The sequence below is a fragment of the Sturnira hondurensis genome, unplaced genomic scaffold, assembly GCF_014824575.4.
Source record: "Sturnira hondurensis isolate 20B ecotype Veracruz unplaced genomic scaffold, ASM1482457v3 Scaffold0007036, whole genome shotgun sequence".
In the NCBI taxonomy this organism is placed as follows: domain Eukaryota; kingdom Metazoa; phylum Chordata; class Mammalia; order Chiroptera; family Phyllostomidae; genus Sturnira; species Sturnira hondurensis.
Genome location: NW_028079667.1, coordinates 5,409,500 through 5,426,193, shown reverse-complemented (window position 1 = coordinate 5,426,193; position 16,694 = coordinate 5,409,500). Strand labels below are relative to the sequence as shown.

The following is a 16,694-nucleotide window of genomic DNA, read 5'->3' as shown; positions in this document are numbered from 1 at the left end:
ACACTCAAAGGAACCGATGCTTGAAATAAAATTTCATAACATGACCATCTATCTCAGAGATTTCGTTGCTGAATTCCTTAATTTTTATAATCTAATACTTAATGCAATTCTCTTCTTTTGCACCCGACTGTTCCAATTTAATTGTGTCACATGTTTGCTGTTTATAAAATATAAATCTTAGTTATAGACATTCCATGGCAGAAATTGGCTCAGTAGAGATAGACTATATCTATTTGTTTTTTTCTAAACCGAATTTAATGGGGATAAAATAGCATTGTAATAACTCTCAGAGGTATACTCTCCCTGGAAAAGGAGTACAGAACATATGGAGTCTCTTTTCAGTGTTCAATCTTTGCAAAGCATCCCCAGAGTGAGACAGGGAAAACAGTGGCCCTTCCAGCAGTCTCCTTCTGTAGCTAGACGGGATGAACCATCAGTCACTGGTCCTCCATCTGGGGTCTCTGACCAAGGCCTTAACAGTTTTTAGCCCAAGTCACTCTTTTTTTTCAATTGCTTTGGCCTTCCTGCTCACTGAAATATTTCTACACATGGTTGTTATTATTAATTTAAGGAAGACATATTTAAGCACCTCAGGCTTCTAAGTTAACCATTATTTAATGTGTCTCAACGTCAGGTGTAACGCTATCTTATAAGTTGTGCTTTTGTGGATCATCTGTAAAACTCTCTCACCTGGGCAGATAATCAAGCGCAGATTGTGTTATTCAGTCAAAAATTCTTTCCTCAGAGGATGGAGGGAAGAAGGGGGCGGTACACTCATTGATTTCGAAACAGTGTATCTGATAAAATCAGGCTCATTTTCTCCAAATTTGCCAGGGCTCTTTTTCCCTAAAAGAAAGTGTATATGGGCTTCCTCATTTCACAGTGAAAAATTCAAGACCTCAAGGTCAGCGATCCATCATAAGCTCACAAGGAGGTCTCTCAGGAAGTGACAAGAATTAAATGCCTGGGCTCCTGAGCAAGTGGTCCATTTGTTTATCTGTCCAACGACTCTAACATAAAAGAGCAGAAAAATTGTAAGCTCTAATGAGGGGTCACGTTCAACTAGAGTAAATCAGCCACAGCCAGTATCTGTCCTTAGCAAAAGTGTCAAAATACAATATATTGTAGTGGATGCAGCAATGCGCCATGCAGACCTCCCTGTTGCTAAGCTCCTTTCAGCCATCAGTCCTCTCAGGAAACTGCCTTTGCCCGAGAAGCACCAGGGTCGTGTCCGCTTCCTAGGGCAGCCCTTCCCCTCACCCCAATCCAGACAGGTCTATCCCATCTTCAGATTTCCTTGTTTGGTTGACTGAGACCTTTGTTTGTACCACAGCCTAGCCTCTCCCTCTGCTCAGACCTGCACCCTTCCCTTTCCTTCTATAAGTGGAGATCCCAAGAGCACTCCTTAGTAAATCTGCAAGCTCATCTCCATTCCACAGTCTGCTTTTTAGGGAGCCTGACCCATCATCTGTGTCTTTAGATCATTTTTCATCACCAATGAGTATCCAATGTCCTCATGATGTAAGTTTTCATTTCCTATTAAATCTACTTTTGAAATTATATTTTAGTGTCTGTTGGATACACTCATTCCCTTGAAGGTGTAACAGACCAATGGATTTTAGTTTTCCCCTTTTCAGTGCCCCTCACACCCCAGCATCCCTCAAGGGTTTGTCTACTGTGACTGAAAGCCTTACGCTAAAAATTAAACTCTAATAAGTGAAATTTCAGGCATCAGTGTATAAATGAACAAGAGTGGGGTCTCAACTTTCTAGATGCATTTTGGAAAATTGCTACAACTGTCCATGTGTTACTGTTCACACCATGCTGGTCATCCTGTCAACAGGGTTAGAAGTGAGTCAGTGTTCTAAAAACGTCCTTGTGCTCCATTGCGCTCGTGCCCCTGTGACAAACGCAGCTTCCGGCAACTTTGGTGGAGGACACTCATGAGGAGTTTCCTCTTTAGTAGAAAAATATTGATGCAACACTCAGGAAAGCCCCAGCATGGACAACTCTCCATACTCTGAGTCTTATTTCCAGTAAAGTGAACATGTTAGGGAAAGTTTAGAAAGCCCACCCAATGCCATTTACAATGGCTGCAATTAGGGAACTGGACTGCCAGTTGATGTCTTTCGACAGGAACAGTATGAGACTGACCAAGCATGCATGTGAAATCTCTTTAGAAAATGGCCAAATTAAGGATGTGGACTCTCACTGACCCGTGCCATACCTCTTTCACACTCCTTCTGGGTATGGAGAGTTCACCATACATTGGTTCTTTGGCTCAAGTGTTTCCTTTCTACAAATGTGGCATTTAGAGCATTAAGTGTTTTAGGAAGGCCAGTTTCAGCCACCTCCGGCTCTCACTTCTCCCACCTCCTGTTTTTCAGGTTGCCGACACTGTTCTTGAAGGTTGAATGGTATTGTGTCGTTTCAAAGATCATTTCCCCTGGGCTATAGCACCAGTGTCCAACTTCTTAGACATGTTAGTTAATTTGCTCTTCCCTGTGGTGTATTTTAAGTTTAGTTAAAAATGCATTAATCTCTCAAGTTGCCTGCACAAGGTCTTCGGTGGGTGGAATTTGGGTACTCTTCAGATTTTTACTTCCAATTTAGGACAGAGCATGAGACTTGAAATCCTGGACAAGAACAGAAAGTTCCATCATTAGGCTTCTATTTCCTGGAAAAAAATTGTTGCACTAGCCAGGGAATTAGGATCATTTCCATAACTATGTCATTTCCATAACATAAACTCCTTTGGAGTTTAAACCCATTGTTCTCAAGTGGGGTAATTTTGCACCCCCCCAAGGGGACATTTGGCATTGTCGGGGAATGTTTTTGGTTGTCACGACTAACATGGGGAGGGGCGTGTCTACTGATGTCTGGTGGGTAGAGGCCAGGGATGTTGCAAAACATCCTATAATGCACAGCACACACACACCCAACAAAGAATTACCCCGTTCAAAATGTTCAAGGCCCAACATTGAAGAATTGATTTAGCCAAACTAAGTGGACAATAGGGAATTAGATATATGCTAAATAGAGAGAAAATGTATTTTACTACTCTTCAGGAGTCTTTTGTCTCTCTTGCTTGGCTTTACTTTGTGATACTATTACATGTGAGGCTGCTTTTTCAGCATGATGTTTCCAAAACAGTGTTTTGAGATGAGGACTATAGTTTTACTTGACGTCATTTTTTTGCATCTACTCAGTGCATATTAATTGGATACCTTCTTTGTATCAGGCACTGGGCTAGGTAATGGGCCCACAGTAATGGCCAAAATCTTGCGGAGTCTTTACCTTCCTGGGGCAGAAATCTGAGCCTGAAAGCCGAGGGCTCCCTTATGCCATGATGCTCAGATGTACAAAAGCATTGAGATGATGAAAGGTCATGAAGAAGGTGTTTGATTGAAAGACTGCAGATGGGCTTCTCACAGAATGTGAGAACTGTCTCCTTCTGTGGCTTTCCTCTTTCTCGTGACTGGCGTGATATTTGAACAGCAAGCAAGAATGTCTTTCCTTACATCCCCAACGGAGATAGAAATGAAAGAAACTAAGACACACTGGCAGCAGCACCGATCAAGACGGCATGGAACTTCCAGGACACCTGGTCCTGCCAACATGGCTGCTGTCAGTCAAGGTTGAAACTGGAATTGGTTGTGATAACAAGAATGAACCACGTGCCCTCATTCTCCTGGCTGCTTCTTTCTGGGAGCCATTTTCTTCCTTTCCTCCGTAATTCTGGTGTGTCTGTTTTTATTAACCTTTCCTCTTTTTCAACTTTGCCTTTCTTCTTTTCTCCTACCACCAAAATTCTTCCCTTCTTTCTCTTTCCCCCTTTTTCACCCTCACAGACAAAATAAAAACACAAATAAAAACTTCCAGCAAATCAAATTTAAAGATCACACCCAATCTAAACCTTAAACTTATTTCTCTTCATTAAAGATGCTTTTGTTGGTATGTATCTCTACATCTGTGTTTTCTGCTTAATACTACATATTATTTGGGGCCAGATCATGTGTTGGCTCAGATTCGTGACTTTCCCTAGTGCTTGTCCCTGCCTCACACACACACACACAAAACCAAAACTCTAAAGGAGGTGGCAAATATATTTTTATGATATATGAGTAGAGAGTGGGAGAAAATTTACATGCATTAGATTTTTGAGCCTTGTCAAAGTCTTTATTTGTTGCATGTTTCTTTTAATTCTTTTGACCCTATTCAACCAAAATTAAGTTATAAATATATATACACACATGTATATACATATACATAATACATGTGTATATAGGTACATATGCAATATCTAATGTATATATGTGTGTGTATGCACACACACACACATATATGCAGTTAACAACAAAAACAAATAAAAACTTAAAAAAAGGATTAAAACCCGGAAATCACCAAATATCAGTCAATAAAGGAAAGCATACATAAAGTATAGGGCACCCATATTATGCAATGTTAGGCAGCTACAAAGAATAATGAGTCAGTCTATATGAATTGACTTGGAAAGATGTTGATAATATAATCTTAGTAGGATGTCATGATGTCAAGAAGGAAAGAACTTCTACATGTACATACATAATATGATAAATACAATAAGTAATACATGTGATTACATATTATGTAATATGTGTTTGTATAGAAATCGAGAAAGTGGAAGAATGAACACACATTGTTATTATTGGTTACTTCAGGAGGATAGATTAGAATGGCGATTAACTCATTAAGAATATGTATTAGCTTTGTAATTAAAGAAAAAGAAGGTTTACTGAAAAAAAATCAATATTACTTATGTGGCCGCCCCATAGCTCAGCTGAACTCTTGGCAGGATAATGCAAAATGAATGAACTTGTAAATTTCAACTGGCCTTGAATACTTAAATGAGTTTCTAGTAGTCATGAGGCCAAGGCAATGTCCACACAAATATGTCAGCCACTGAGAGGATGAGTTACCGTGGGGAAGAAGCAGCAAGCCTGCTACTGCTGCTCAGACTCACAGAGCTCATGAATGGGAGAGAAGCTCCGCTTCTCCACTCAGGCTCATAAAAAGTATCATTTGAAAGATTTTGGGTGTTTGACATTTTGGACATAACGTCTTCAAGATACAGGGAAAATACCATGCGTGGTTGAGAAGGTAAGTTTTGGAGACAGACTGCTTGTCTTTGAGTTCTGGTCTATTTCCAAGGTATATAATCTTTGACAACCTAATTATGCTACAATTACCTTGTTTGTGAAATGAAGATAAATAAGAATCTTTACCTCATCGGCTCATTGTGGCCCATAATAAATGTTCCAATATGGGGGAGTGTGGCAGTGGGAGCGGCGAAGGGCAGGCACTTTTTAACATTTAGAGAGATCAGTGGGTTGCAGGAAGTGGTGCCCACCTTGAATCGGAGGTGCACAGGGTGGGTCAGTCTCATCACACTTTGACAGCACTAGCTAATGTGTCTCCCACCTTCCTGTTTTACAGGCCACCGTTTTCAGCACGTTGGGCGGTGAGAAGTCCTTATCTGACAGCAAAAAGGTAAGGCAGCCTCTGAGAATTTCAGCCTGCTGTCACAGTAATAAAGGCATCAGAGTCGCTGACAGTCCGTGGAAAAGCCGTGGTATCAATGAGAATGTTCTGATGACATATTGTAGCCTTCTTTCTTCAGAGATGAAAATTTGAATGGTTCTCTTTAAGGGAGTGGGAAACTGTGTTATCATTTGACAGCTTTTTTTTTAATAGAGAAGCCTTGGTTCCTTATTCTTCTATGTCACTATTATTTGACATTTTATTCTGTAAGATGAGCCTCAAGGCAGTCCAGAACCAACTGCATTGCAGGTGTCTACTTCATTTTTGCAAATTTAAATCTAATAAACTTAAACCCAATACAATATAAATATGATTTTGTATTTTGAAAGAAAGCTGATCATATGGCAAAAAGTCTGGTTTGTATTCACCACAATCAAGTTTGAGAGGCTGTCATGCTTTGCAAAAGCATTAGCCTGACTGGCATCTGATGGAAGCTGTCCCTGGAATGGGTCACGTCTGCAGGCTGCCTGCTATAGCAGCAGCAGCGTGTCTAATTCCTGGCCTTTGCAGACCAGAGTGTGCTTTCATCCACCTCTTTAATCTCAGGTTTAACTAGATCTCCTTCCTGAGGGGAAAGAAGTGATTTCACAGTCTAAACCGCTCAAATAAAGTCTTTGACACTACCTATTGATAGGGACAACCAGGTGCATAATGAGTTGACCAGTGCCTCATATGTTAGCCACTTGGCCTGTCTTTGGAATTTATGCCATGACATTGTTTGCTAAGCCATCTCTGTTTCTGAGTTTTCTTGATATGGAAACAGGTAGCAGAAGTACTCATCTTTACAGTGGTGTGGGCACCCTCCATTCTGAATGCCATCATTTCATTACCTTGGTAGTTTTCTATTTCATATTAAATCTCCATCTTAATTGAGTTCTGTTGTGTTTGCCTTGTTCTCAGCTTTCCGAAAGTGAGGTCCATGTAGTGCCCTTAAAATTACAGGTCTTAGAGAAAAGGGGGACTTTCAGGGTTCTCTAGTCTCATGTTTTGTCCTGAGTGGTACTGCTATTATCCATGGTTAGGTGGACATCTAGACTTGACTTGAATAGTCTGTTGACAAGAACTTAATGAGACTAACTAGTGAGGCAGAGTGTTAGAGAGTTCTTCATTTTACTGGGTCAGTATCTGCCACCTTTTGATTTCTGCCTAGTTATTTAAGTATGAAGTCAGTTAAATGTTTTTTTCTGACTCTTCTTCCTCTCACCACTAGGCTGATGGTTTTCCTTCTTTATTTCTAATAGGATATTGACACGATTGGTTTTCAAAAGCATGGGCTTTGGGAGCTGGCTGTCTGGTTTTGAAACATGGTTTTGCCACTTACTATTTATGTGACCTTGGGCCACATACCTTTCGGTGCCTCACTTTTATCATCGGTAAAATGAGGATAAGAATTGTACCTGCCTCATATGGTAGGTGAGTTAACATACAGAAAATGCTTACAACAGTGCCCAACACATAGTAGTTGCTGTATTAGCTATTATTATGGCAGCTTTTAGACCAGGTTGTTTTTTCTCCTGCACGCAGTCTTTATTACCAAGGTCAAGAATTGTGTATCATTCTCAACATGTTGTCCACTTTGCAAAAGCACTATGGGATTTTTTTACTCTCCATTCAGTAAGTTTTGTTTACTTATGTGTGCCAGGCATAATGTAAGATACAGGCTATGGGAAAAGGATAAGGTGTAGACTTCCTTGAGTGTAGCCCTCGTAGTCTATTAACACAGTGTTGGCACTAAGTTGGCATCAGTTTCTGTTTATAAGCCATATCATTCTGTTGGCCACATGAAGTGTAAAGTCCTTTTATGTGCCCTTAAGACATTTTCCCATCAGCTACAGTTAAAACATGATACTTTTTACATTTATGTAAAGAATTCTTTGAGTATGAATGTAGGCTATTATGATTATTTTTATTCACTTTAAAAGCTTTGATCAATCAAGCTAATTTATAAACCCAGTTCTGTTATCCAACTTATTTATGATGTCTCCCAGCTATATGTCATGTACAAATTAGAGCATCAGTGTCATCTGTGACTTCATTTTCATTCAGCCATTTATTTATGCAGTCAGTTCTCAAGTGTTTTCTGAGCACCTGCTATGTGACATGAACTAGAATATCATGGTGAAAAAGTCACATATGATATTTACCCTCATAGAACTTGTAATCAGTAAACAAGTAAAATTCAGATGAATGATATATTGTGATAGTGAAATTATGATAAATGAAAAGATTTTTTAAAGATGGAAGATTATGAGATCATCTAAGAAAACCTCATATAATCTAGGGTTCAGGGAAAACCTCCCTGCAGACATGAACTTCAACACAAATACCCAAAGAATGAATGGGATTTGGCTATGTGAAGATGAGGTAAAGGCAGAAAAACAGCAAAGGTGAAAGTCTGGAGATGAGCGGTGAACTATAAAATGTTCACAATGTCTGGAAATTGCAAGTTGAAACAGAAAATGATGAAAAATGAGACAAAAGGAAACCAGATTAGGCAGGGCCTTGTGAAACCATATGAAGAGCTTAGATTTATTGTAAGGGTAACAAGAAAATTGTAAAGGACTTTGAACTTAAGAGAGTAGGTGCATGTGACATGACATGATTTTTATTTTAAGATCACTTGAGTACTGAAAGACAGAAGGAGCAAAATTTTAGATATGAAGTCTTGATATAAGTCTATAATCAAGGCAAGAAATGGTAGTGGCCAGGATCATAATAATGGCAGTGGAGGTCAAGAGATATTTGGGTGATAAAATCAACAGTATATGATAATGGTGTAGATATTTGGGCGAGGAAGTAGCTAAGGATGATTCCCTGATTTCTAACATGGGAAACTGGCAAAATAGCAGTGCTATTTCCTGAGATAGGAACAGAGTTAGGAAGTTGATGAGTTCAAATTGGTACATGTCAGATTTGTGGTGTGTAAGGATAATCATCCTTATCTCCTAGTAAGGATGGTGAACAGGTATCTAGGCATGTAGATTTATAATTCAGGAAAGCATTCTTGGCTGGAGATACACACATAGGAGGAATATGTATATAAAAAATGGTTGAAAGAGTGAGGATGGGTAAGATCACTGAGGGAGAGTGTATAGAGTGAAAAGGAGGAGAATTTGCAAGAACCCAGAGAAGCACTGATGTGTAAGGGCTGGGAGAAGACTATGGACCTGTGAAGGAAAGTGAGAAGATAGAGCCATAGAGGTTGGAAGAAGCCAGAAGAATGTGATTTCACAGAAGTTAAGTCAATGAAAAAGTAGTCAATAGTATCAAAATTATTGCTGAGAGGTTAAGTAACACACAGATTGAGGAGCATCCATTGGGTTTATCAATATTGTAGCTCATTGTTGGTTTTAGTGAGATCAGTGTGATGGGTGCAGAAGCCAGATTGCAATGGTTTTAGGGTTGACTGATGGAGGAAATGCGAATGGTAGAATGTAGCCTTTAAAGGAATTTGTTTCAAAAGGAAGAAGAGAGACGTGTATTTGGAAGTGGGTTAAAGGACTGAGGGAGTGCCCTTAGGATGGGGTAGATTTGAGTGAGTGTGTTTAGATGATGTTAGAAGCCAATAGAAAAGTAAGGGGAAAGGATCCAAGAAAAGTGAAGGAACAATCCCTTGAGTGAGATCCTTGAGAAGACTGAAGACTTTGGATGCCAAAGCACAGAATTAACCTCAGAGAGGTAGAGGGATACATCTTGTTGTATAACAGAAAGAAAAGAAGAAAGAGTAGAATTCATGTGAGTAATAGTTATGGAAGCAGGGAGCCAGAATAGGGTCAGGCCTTTAGATACTTCTGGTCAACTCATTTATTGATTTGTTTGTGAGGAGATGGGATGGTTATTTAACCTGCTTTTTGAGTTTTCACAACTATATTAATTCAGCAGTATTTATTTAATCTATAGATATTCCCCTATAATATCTGGTATAATAGTGCCATTCGCATGATCAGCAGTCTCTGGTATATATCCAAAGAAACCCAGAACACTAATCTGAAAGGAAGTTTATATTATTACGTGCCCCTATGTTAACTGCAGCATTATTTACAATAGGCAAGATTTGAAAGCAATCCAAGTGCCCATCAATAGTTGAGTGGATAAAGAAGTTGTGGTCAATATACACAGTGGAATTATTACTTGGCCATAAAAAGAAAATCTTACCACTTGCAACAGTATGGATAAACCTAGAGGGTATTATGCTAAATGAAATTAGTCATACAGAGAAAGACAAATACCATATGATTTCACTTATATCCCCAGAAGTAGAATTGCTGGATCATATGATAGTTCAATTTTTAAATTTTTGAGGAATCCCATACTTTTTTTCTATAGTGGCTACACCATCTAATGGTGTGTGAGGGTCCCATTTTCTTCACAGCCTTAAACCCTTACTTTAAAACATTCAAGGGAGTTCAATTGTATTCAAAATAGACCCACAGTCCTCTATATAACATGAGAAGTCATTCCCATCATCTTCAGCCTAACCTGGTTGGTATTCCTGTAGATGGTGGAGTCTGAAGGCTTTGGGCAGTCTGCTCCTGAGTCCAAAACTGGTAACTTTGTGCCTGTGTACAAACTGTTTTTTCTTCTTAGAATGCTCTCTTTCCCCTCCTGTTGACTTGGAAAACTTAGTCTTCCATAGGGAGACCACTCACATTGTCAGTTCCTTGTCAAAGACTTTCTTGGTTTCATTACATTTTGTACTTAGTCTAAGTATAACACCAACAGTGACCACACAGCTTGTTAAATACTGATCATGTTCCCAGCCCTGTGAGAAATGCTTTACACAGATCATCTCCTTTACGTTTTGTAACAGCCCTCTGATATACGCAGTAGGTAATATTATCACTACCATTTGCAGATAAACAATTTGAGGCCTAGCTATGTTAAAGAACTTGCTTAAGGAAACACCAGGTGTTTGGGTCAGGATGTGACTCCAAGCATTTGGACATCAGAAAGATTGCTTTTAGTGTTTTGCTGTCTCCTGCCATTGGATTCTAAATGCTAATTTGTGGGCCCAGCTTTCCCCTAACAAGACAGCACTCAGAAAAAAGGAACAATGGCTGATTCTGTTAGGAATAATAAAACACTATCCCACAGGTAGTAAGAACTCAATAAAGATTTATTTAATACATGGTTTTGCTACCTATGTGATTGTTTACTAATGTGATATCATTCTGGAACCATTTTGTTCTAAAAGGCTGCTTTTTTTCTGTTTCACAGTTGTTGAAAGAAAAATATTGGCATTCAGGTTTTATGTGTGAAGGTCATTTCCACGCTAAAACAAGATATTAATGGCTAACTGGGGGATGGGGGGAAGGGGCACTGAAATGTTTAGCCAGAGACAGCAAAGATCCGAGGGCCTACTTCTGGACCCCCACTTTATACAGTTGTCAGAACTCCTGTTCTTATTTTTAGCCAAAGACCAACCAGCTTGCTCCTTAATTTGGAAAACTTTAAAATATCTAGGGGATATACATGGATTCATTCATTCATTGATTCATGATTATTTATTAAGTGCCTCCTGTTTTGAGGCAGTGGTTATTGTTAATATGTTATAGAGGAAAATAAATATGCCAAGACGTGAAATAATTTACCCTGGGGTACACACTAAACTCAAGGCAGACTCACAGAAGTTAGCCCTAATTCATAGCTTCTGATTTCCTCCCTCTGCAATCCCTCCAGCCCACACTGTTTAACTAGAGAAGACACGGGGGATGTGAACTGGGTGGATGGGCAGCAGAGCGGAAGCCTCAGGCCTGCTCCACAACAGCTCCGGCCACCTGTCTTATGTTCATTGCTACCTGTGCCTTTGTGTATTGTATTGATACTTTCCACTCTCAGTGCAAGATACGTGGACCCAGATATGTCAGCTTAACAATCTTTGTACAGGGATATTCTGACACAGCACTATAGAACTTCCAGCATTTTAATTTAAAAATAATATCCAAAACAGATATTCTCACCTCTTCTCCATGGCTCCTCACTCTGACCCTGACTCCCAGCCCTGGGGCACAGGCCACAGATAGGCCAGAGGTGATGGACAGTTGAGGGTGATGGATGGGGTGAGTGAGGGTCAGGGATAAGATGAATCCCAGGGATGGGCTGAAGGTTAAATTTAGTAATTACATTTCCAAATAAATTCTGTTTCACTTGGAAATGAAAAAACAGTGGTTTTTCCAGTTTGCCGTCAAAATGCCTTGTTTTATCCTTTTGTATCTTCTATCTATGAATGGTAACCTAGTGCTCCATCCTGAGTTCTTACCTATGGTCATAGAAATAGGTTCCTTAGTTCGGAGAGTTTATTTTAAAAAATTGTTTATCATTTTGATTGCTTATTGCACTTTTTTTTTTTTGGCAGGGAAATAGCTGTTTTTCTCTCCATATGTCTCTCTCTGTTCTCCCTGAACTTCTGATATCTTAACCCATATAAATGACAACTTTTCAAAAGTAGGGTATTTAGGAAATGTATCCCTATAATCTAAAGAGTGTTGGTTTTAGAATACGTGGGAACCTCAGGGAAATCCATCTGTTGGTGGCTGTAATTTGTGGCTATGTTGACTTCTGTTTATTTTCTCCAACCCCTGTCTTCGACCAGGACCTCCCCATTGTTTCCAGCGATGTGTGAGTGGGCACAGCACTTGTATGCATCACCTCTTAGCCTAATGGATGATGTTTTTATTTTTAATAGACACGAGTGATACTTCATTCGCATAGATAAGGTAATTTTCCTTCAGGAAAAGATGATTAAGAACATAGACTGTAAAGGGCTACTAGAAGATTCAAATTTTTCATCAGCATTGTGGAATAGGTTTCTGGGTAAACATGGGCCCAGATAATATATCAATGGTTAAGATATTTACCCACAGTTGATTCCTCATCCCTTTGAAAGTATATCATGTCTGCCTTCCTCTTTTAAAGACTAACACTTCATGTCTAGACCGCATTCATTGACTTCCACAAAGCTGGCTGGGCAGATTCCCATGACTCTCAGCCTCTTGGCAGGGTTTCCAGGCTGGTAGGTCACGGTGACTTCTTCCCATGCCCTGAGAAAGGGCACAAAGTCCAAATCAAACCAGTCAGCATTGAGGAAATTCCTCAGTTCCCCCTAGAAGGACTGAATCTCATGTTCTGGAGCAGTTACAGTAAGGGGTATCATTTCAAGTAAATTTAAATGCTATTTACTTTCTAAATAGACTTTTTTTGAAGCTAGGAAGGTTCATTTTTGGCAGAGCGCTGTTTTTGCTGACTTGCTGTGAGGCTGTTGCTGGATAAAGGATGATGTGTACATGTTTGCGAAGCTCCGTCCTTTTTTCCTGTGTGCCAACATAGACCACTAATTTATGGGAAGGAAAGTTGTATCACTTTGAAAAGAGGGAAAGCACTGCAGCCTGTCCCCTCTCCTTCCTCTTCCCTCCCTCCCTGCCTCTCTCCCTCTGGCTTCTCCTTTTACTTCTCCAGAAAAAAAAGGCTCTTCTCAGTCATTTGCAACATCTGGGATAAGGCTCGGTAGTTCTGGATTCCATGCCCCCTTATTTCAGCAATTATTGCTGGTTTTGGTTTTTATCACTGCATTTTTTTCAGTCCCACTCTCCTGAGAGGCAATATGGGTAAGAGCATATGCTCTAGAGATCAGTTGCTGGGACTGGATTCCCAGCTTTACCCCTCAAGTGCTCTGCAACTTCACCCGAGTTCCTCAGCCTCTGCGCGCCTCACTTGTGTCAGGTATAAAATGAGACACGTGATGGCATCAGCCTGTAGAATCATCGTGAGGACTGGGTAGATGCATCCATGCAAAGTTCTTAGGACAACGTGTCAGTAAGATATGTTTCTTTCTAATTCTACCCCTGTGCAGGTAGAGAATAATTGGAGCCTTGGTGCTTTGGTCTCACTTTATCTCTTTGCTCTAAAAGAGTAACACTATCAAGGACAGTATATCAGTAGACTTGGGCTAACATCAGCATTTAGAAAAAAGTAAACTATAGTTGAATTGGAGGAATACTTTTGTATGAGTCTCTAATTCTTAGTAATTCTAAATCTTAATAATTAGATTTATAATTATTATAAGTAGTTATGTATAGATTATATAAATTTTTATATATAGATTATATAAATTTATAGATACAGAAATTATTTATAGGTTACTAATTCTAAATCTTCATAATTAGAATGCACTCCAGTTTAATACTGGTATAGGTTCCAGCTCTGTAGAAGCAAAACATTTCTTAATGAATGAAACATACAACTTTCCTAACAGTGCAGTGCAGTGAACATATTTTTCTATGTCTTCAGTATCTGGCATAGTTTTCAGCACATACTAGACATTTAATAATCCTTGGTAATTCATAAGTTTGGCATAGTATTATTTCTCCAAAAGCCTCCAGAAGAAGATGTGAGGTAGAAAAGCAAGGAAGTGGTGTGCTTTCTTATGCCACTACCTAGAATATGCTCAGGGAGAAAAAACATATCATTTAATGCTTAGAGCTTCAGAATAATAAAATATGTCTGTCCCTCAAGTAAATCTATAATCATTGCCTTTTCTAAATATTAATATGAGCCCAGTTTGACCACTGGCATTATCATTTGTTGGGCCAGTATCCTTTATACAGGGTTGGGCAGAAGTAGGCATACAGTTATGAGTATACAAAACAGAGTGTATTCTTGTGTTATTTACTATTATTTCCCATATGAACAACTGTAAACCTACTTTTGCTCCACCCTATAATGGTACTATGGGCCAGTAAAGTCAACACTGTGGAATAGAGTGGGCCTGTGGCTCTTCTCTTTATTGAAAGGAAACATTTCAATGGATGGAGGGTTTGGGTTGGTGAATACAAAGTGCTATGGAAATGTGGACTTCATTGGTCTCACTGTAGTAGCCACAGAGATCATTGAATAGAGCGAAATCTGGTGATTCCTCTATAGTGTTATCATGTTATATCCCTTGACTGGAAATTTTTTATTCTTAGCCTTATAATCTTGAAATTTGGAAACAGAAAGACACATGTACCCATGGTCAAACCAAGTAGTCACAATTTACAGGATTAAAATTGGTTGCAGAAAACAATCTTCTTTTTTTTAAGTTTATTGATTCTGGGGGAAAGCAGAGAGAGAGAGATCGATTTACTGTTCCACTTATTTATGCATTCATTTGTTGACTCTTGTATGTGCCCTGACCGAGGATCAAACCCACAACCTTGGCTATTGGGATGACCCTCTAGCCAACTGAGCTACCTAATCAGGGCAAAAAATAGGTTTTGATCAGAAGAAATGTATTTCCTGTTATTGCGTATCTCCTTACCCCAGTGAGAATCAAGAAATACCTTATAATCATTTCGTTGTTGTCACTGGGGTATAATTTACAAGTAAAATGTAGTGGTCTCAATTTTACAGTGTAATAGATGTAAATTGTTAAAATATAGTAACAGAATCCCATCAGTAGCACTACCTCATGCCTTTTGGGTGGGCCTTGCTGCTAACTACACCATTACCAAGGCTACAGCACCCATTACGCTCTTCCAGTCGTTGCTATAGTTGTCACCTCAGAATAAACAGCCCATTTAGATCCACAGATTGTAAAATATAGTCATTGTCTGCAGCAGAAACTTTACTAATAGGAAGCTAGTTAAAGGCAAGTATCATGAAATATGTTGCTCTAATCCCCTTTGAGCTGTAATTATCCCAGCTTCATTTGCATGAAAACAAGTTTCCAGAATGTGACCTTCATAGTCTGTGGTTCATGCATAACTGCCCACATAGTAAACATTTTAGAATATATTCGAAATAGTAGTAATTAGCAGCATCACCCCTACATGTACACCTGAAAAAAGCTATATTGAGCTACAAATAAAACACTAATTTTTGTCACAGCAATTCCAGACTGACAAAATAGTGTCATGGGGTGGCAGCAATAAAGGGATGTTGATGAATCTTGCAAATTATATATGCAAAGGGGTATTTAAGAATCACTTGAGCCCTGGGCTCAATTGAGTTCAGGCCTGTGAACCAAAGAGTCAGAGGTTTGATTCCCAGTCAGAGCACATGCCTGGGTTGTGGGCCAGGTCCCCAGTAGGGGATGTGCAAGAGGCAACCACACATTGATGTCTCTCTCCTCCTTTCTCCCTCCTTTCCCCTCTCTAAAAATAAGTAAATAAAATCGTTTAAAAAAAGAATCACTTGACACGCTTTTTTCACCTTTGTGAGTGTGTGGGTGTAAATGCCACCAACTACTCTAATCAGCTGTATAATCACCACTCTGATTTCACTAGGGTTTTGTTGTTGTTGAAGTACTAAAGATAGTGTACTGAACTTTTTGTAAATTGTGAGTTTCCCTTGTGATTAGAAGAGAGTTTTCTGCTTGGCTCCTGTCTTACTGAGTTTCAAGGACACTGTAACAAGTTTTTCTCCTTCATTTTCTCCTTCTATTTTCCTTTCAGATTTAACATAATCAAAACTGGGCTCTAGTTGTTTAAACATTGGCTTGTGTACGTGTACACATACACTCATTTGATTTTACATAATGTGTTCCGAAGGATGCGCTTTGGTGGAGATAGTTACCTTGTTTTCTTAGTCTACAGAAAAGTGTTCTAGGTATAAAAATAAGCATGAAAAATTAAAATATAAATTGATAAGAAGAATGGAGAAGAGTTCATGTAAATTGGATCTTTGGACTGGCTTATACATTTTTATAAAAGCTGAGTAGTCAGAATACTTAATTTACCTCAATTAGCAGTGATCATTCTTGCTATTGTTCTCAAAATGGGACCCAGTCACTCTACAATTGAGCTAATTGCCACCTCTGATTTCTCTGCTTAGCACTGTACTTTTCTTTTGTTTTCGTAAATGATCTGAACAGGCCAAATAATCTCTCCCCTCTCTCTCCTCCCACACTGATTGTTTTTCTTTATTATTTTAATTCTCCACTCTGATGATTGCTGTAATCTCCTGAAGTCATTGCTCACGCCAACCACTCAGTAAGACAGCTGTGGTGATGCTGAGTGCGGGGCGCGCAGCTAGGGAGCCAGCGTGGTGGCTGCACTGCAAAATGCCAAAGCAGCTCCAAGACACTCCTCTGCCAATTTTATATGCATTCACCTATATAAGCCTTAGAATAATCCTTC

General features: G+C 39.3%; 1 protein-coding gene across 2 annotated transcripts in view; it reads left to right on the top strand.

The window, feature by feature from the left end:
• LOC118990412 (ras-GEF domain-containing family member 1B-A) overlaps positions 1 to 16,694 on the top strand; it is a 397,813-nt gene that overhangs the window by 189,136 nt on the left and 191,983 nt on the right. For both annotated transcript variants that reach the window (XM_037051043.1, XM_037051042.1), the window contains exon 3: positions 5,476 to 5,529. In XM_037051043.1, coding sequence (XP_036906938.1) covers positions 5,476 to 5,529 — 54 coding nt within the window. The remainder of the gene's footprint in view (positions 1 to 5,475; positions 5,530 to 16,694) is intronic.